The 1412-nt window shown below is 49.0% G+C and overlaps 1 protein-coding gene across 1 annotated transcript in view; it reads right to left on the bottom strand.

Moving 5' to 3' along the window:
- The window catches only part of LOC102494699 (cytochrome c oxidase assembly factor 4 homolog, mitochondrial-like), a 327-nt gene extending 188 nt beyond the window's left edge, over window positions 1-139 (bottom strand). The window contains exon 1 of the mRNA XM_006143225.2: window positions 1-139. Within this exon, the coding sequence (XP_006143287.1) occupies window positions 1-128 (128 nt within the window). The 5' untranslated portion in view covers window positions 129-139.
- Between the last annotated feature and the right edge of the window lie 1273 nt (window positions 140-1412).

Here is a 1412-nt window from a genome sequence, read left to right as displayed (position 1 = left end):
TCCTGCACTGCAAAGTGGGAGGCAGCAAAGCCAGAGTGGGAGATGAGCTGGTTCAGTGGATCCCTTTCCTCATCTTCCTTCTTCACCTGTTGGGCCCATGCATGGCCTTGAGAGGCTGAGGTTGACATCCTGGGGAGTCCACAGGTAAGAGAAGGACTCAGACTCGAGATCCTGTGCGACAGCGCGGGTCTTGCCGGCTCTTCCATCACCTAAACTTGTGTTTTAATTGACAGAGTGCACATGCTCTCGCCAGAGGGACAGAGAGAAGGAGAGAAAAGTACCCTCCAATGGGGTTTGGCCATGCTACAATCCCTTCTTCTGCATTTCTGCATCCTGTTGGGACTTGGACCACAAATGAACATATACCCAGTAGGTTTTTCAAGCTCCCAGGAACAATTCAACCATGTTGGAATTGACTCCCTAAACCAATAGGCTCCAGGGCCAACAAAATAAATAAACTTTGGGGACCAGCAGTTAGCGTAATGGCTATGTCGCTGGACTCCCACGTAGTCAACCGCAGTTCGCATCCCGGACCCGGTAGCTTAAAACTCATGCTGGGCGCATGTGCGTGCGTGCCCAAGATCCTGAGAGGAGAATGGAGGAGAAGGGATTGTGGCATGACCATCCCCCCAGGGGGTGATTTCTCGCTTTCTGTCTCTATGTCTCTCTCTGGTGAGTGCACGCACCCTATAGTGAAAACCTCTCCAAAAAAAAAAAAAAAAAAGATCTGTACACACACCAGAAATAGAGGGAGAGGGACCAGCAGTTAGTGTAATGGTTATGTCACTGGACTCCCACGTAGTCAACCACAGTTCAAGTCCCAAACCCAGTGGCTTAAACTCATGGCAGGGACGTGTGCGGGCATGCCCAAGATCCTGAGAGGAGAATGGAGGAGAAGGGATTGCAGCATGGCCATAGACCTCCAAAACACAGGCAATGATCCCCCAAATAGACAGGTGGGATTACATCACATTAAGGAGCTTCTGCACAACAAAGGACACCATAATTAGTGTGAATTGACAACCCTCAGAATGGGAGAAAATTTTTGTTAACTGTGCCTCAGATAAGGGACAGATAATTAGAATACACAAGGAACTCAAGCAGCTTACCCAGGAGAAAATGATTAACCCAATTAAAAGATGGAAAAATTAGCTAAATAAACAACTCTCTAAGGAAGACATATGAATAGCCAAAAATCATATGAAAAAATGCTCAGGAACAAGCAGTTAGCGCAATGACTATGTCACTGGACTCCCACGTAGTCGACCACAGTTCGCATCCAGGACCCGGTGGCTTAAAACTCACGCCGGGCGCATGTGCGCGGGTGCCCAAGATCCTGAGAGGAGAATGGAGGAGAAGGGATTGCGGCGTGGCCATCCCCCCAGGGGGTGATTTCTCGCTTTCTGTCTCTA

The sequence above is a fragment of the Tupaia chinensis genome, unplaced genomic scaffold (assembly GCF_000334495.1).
Source record: "Tupaia chinensis unplaced genomic scaffold, TupChi_1.0 Scaffold000093_1, whole genome shotgun sequence".
In the NCBI taxonomy this organism is placed as follows: Eukaryota; Metazoa; Chordata; class Mammalia; order Scandentia; family Tupaiidae; genus Tupaia; species Tupaia belangeri.
This window is presented reverse-complemented; position numbering and strand designations above follow the sequence as displayed.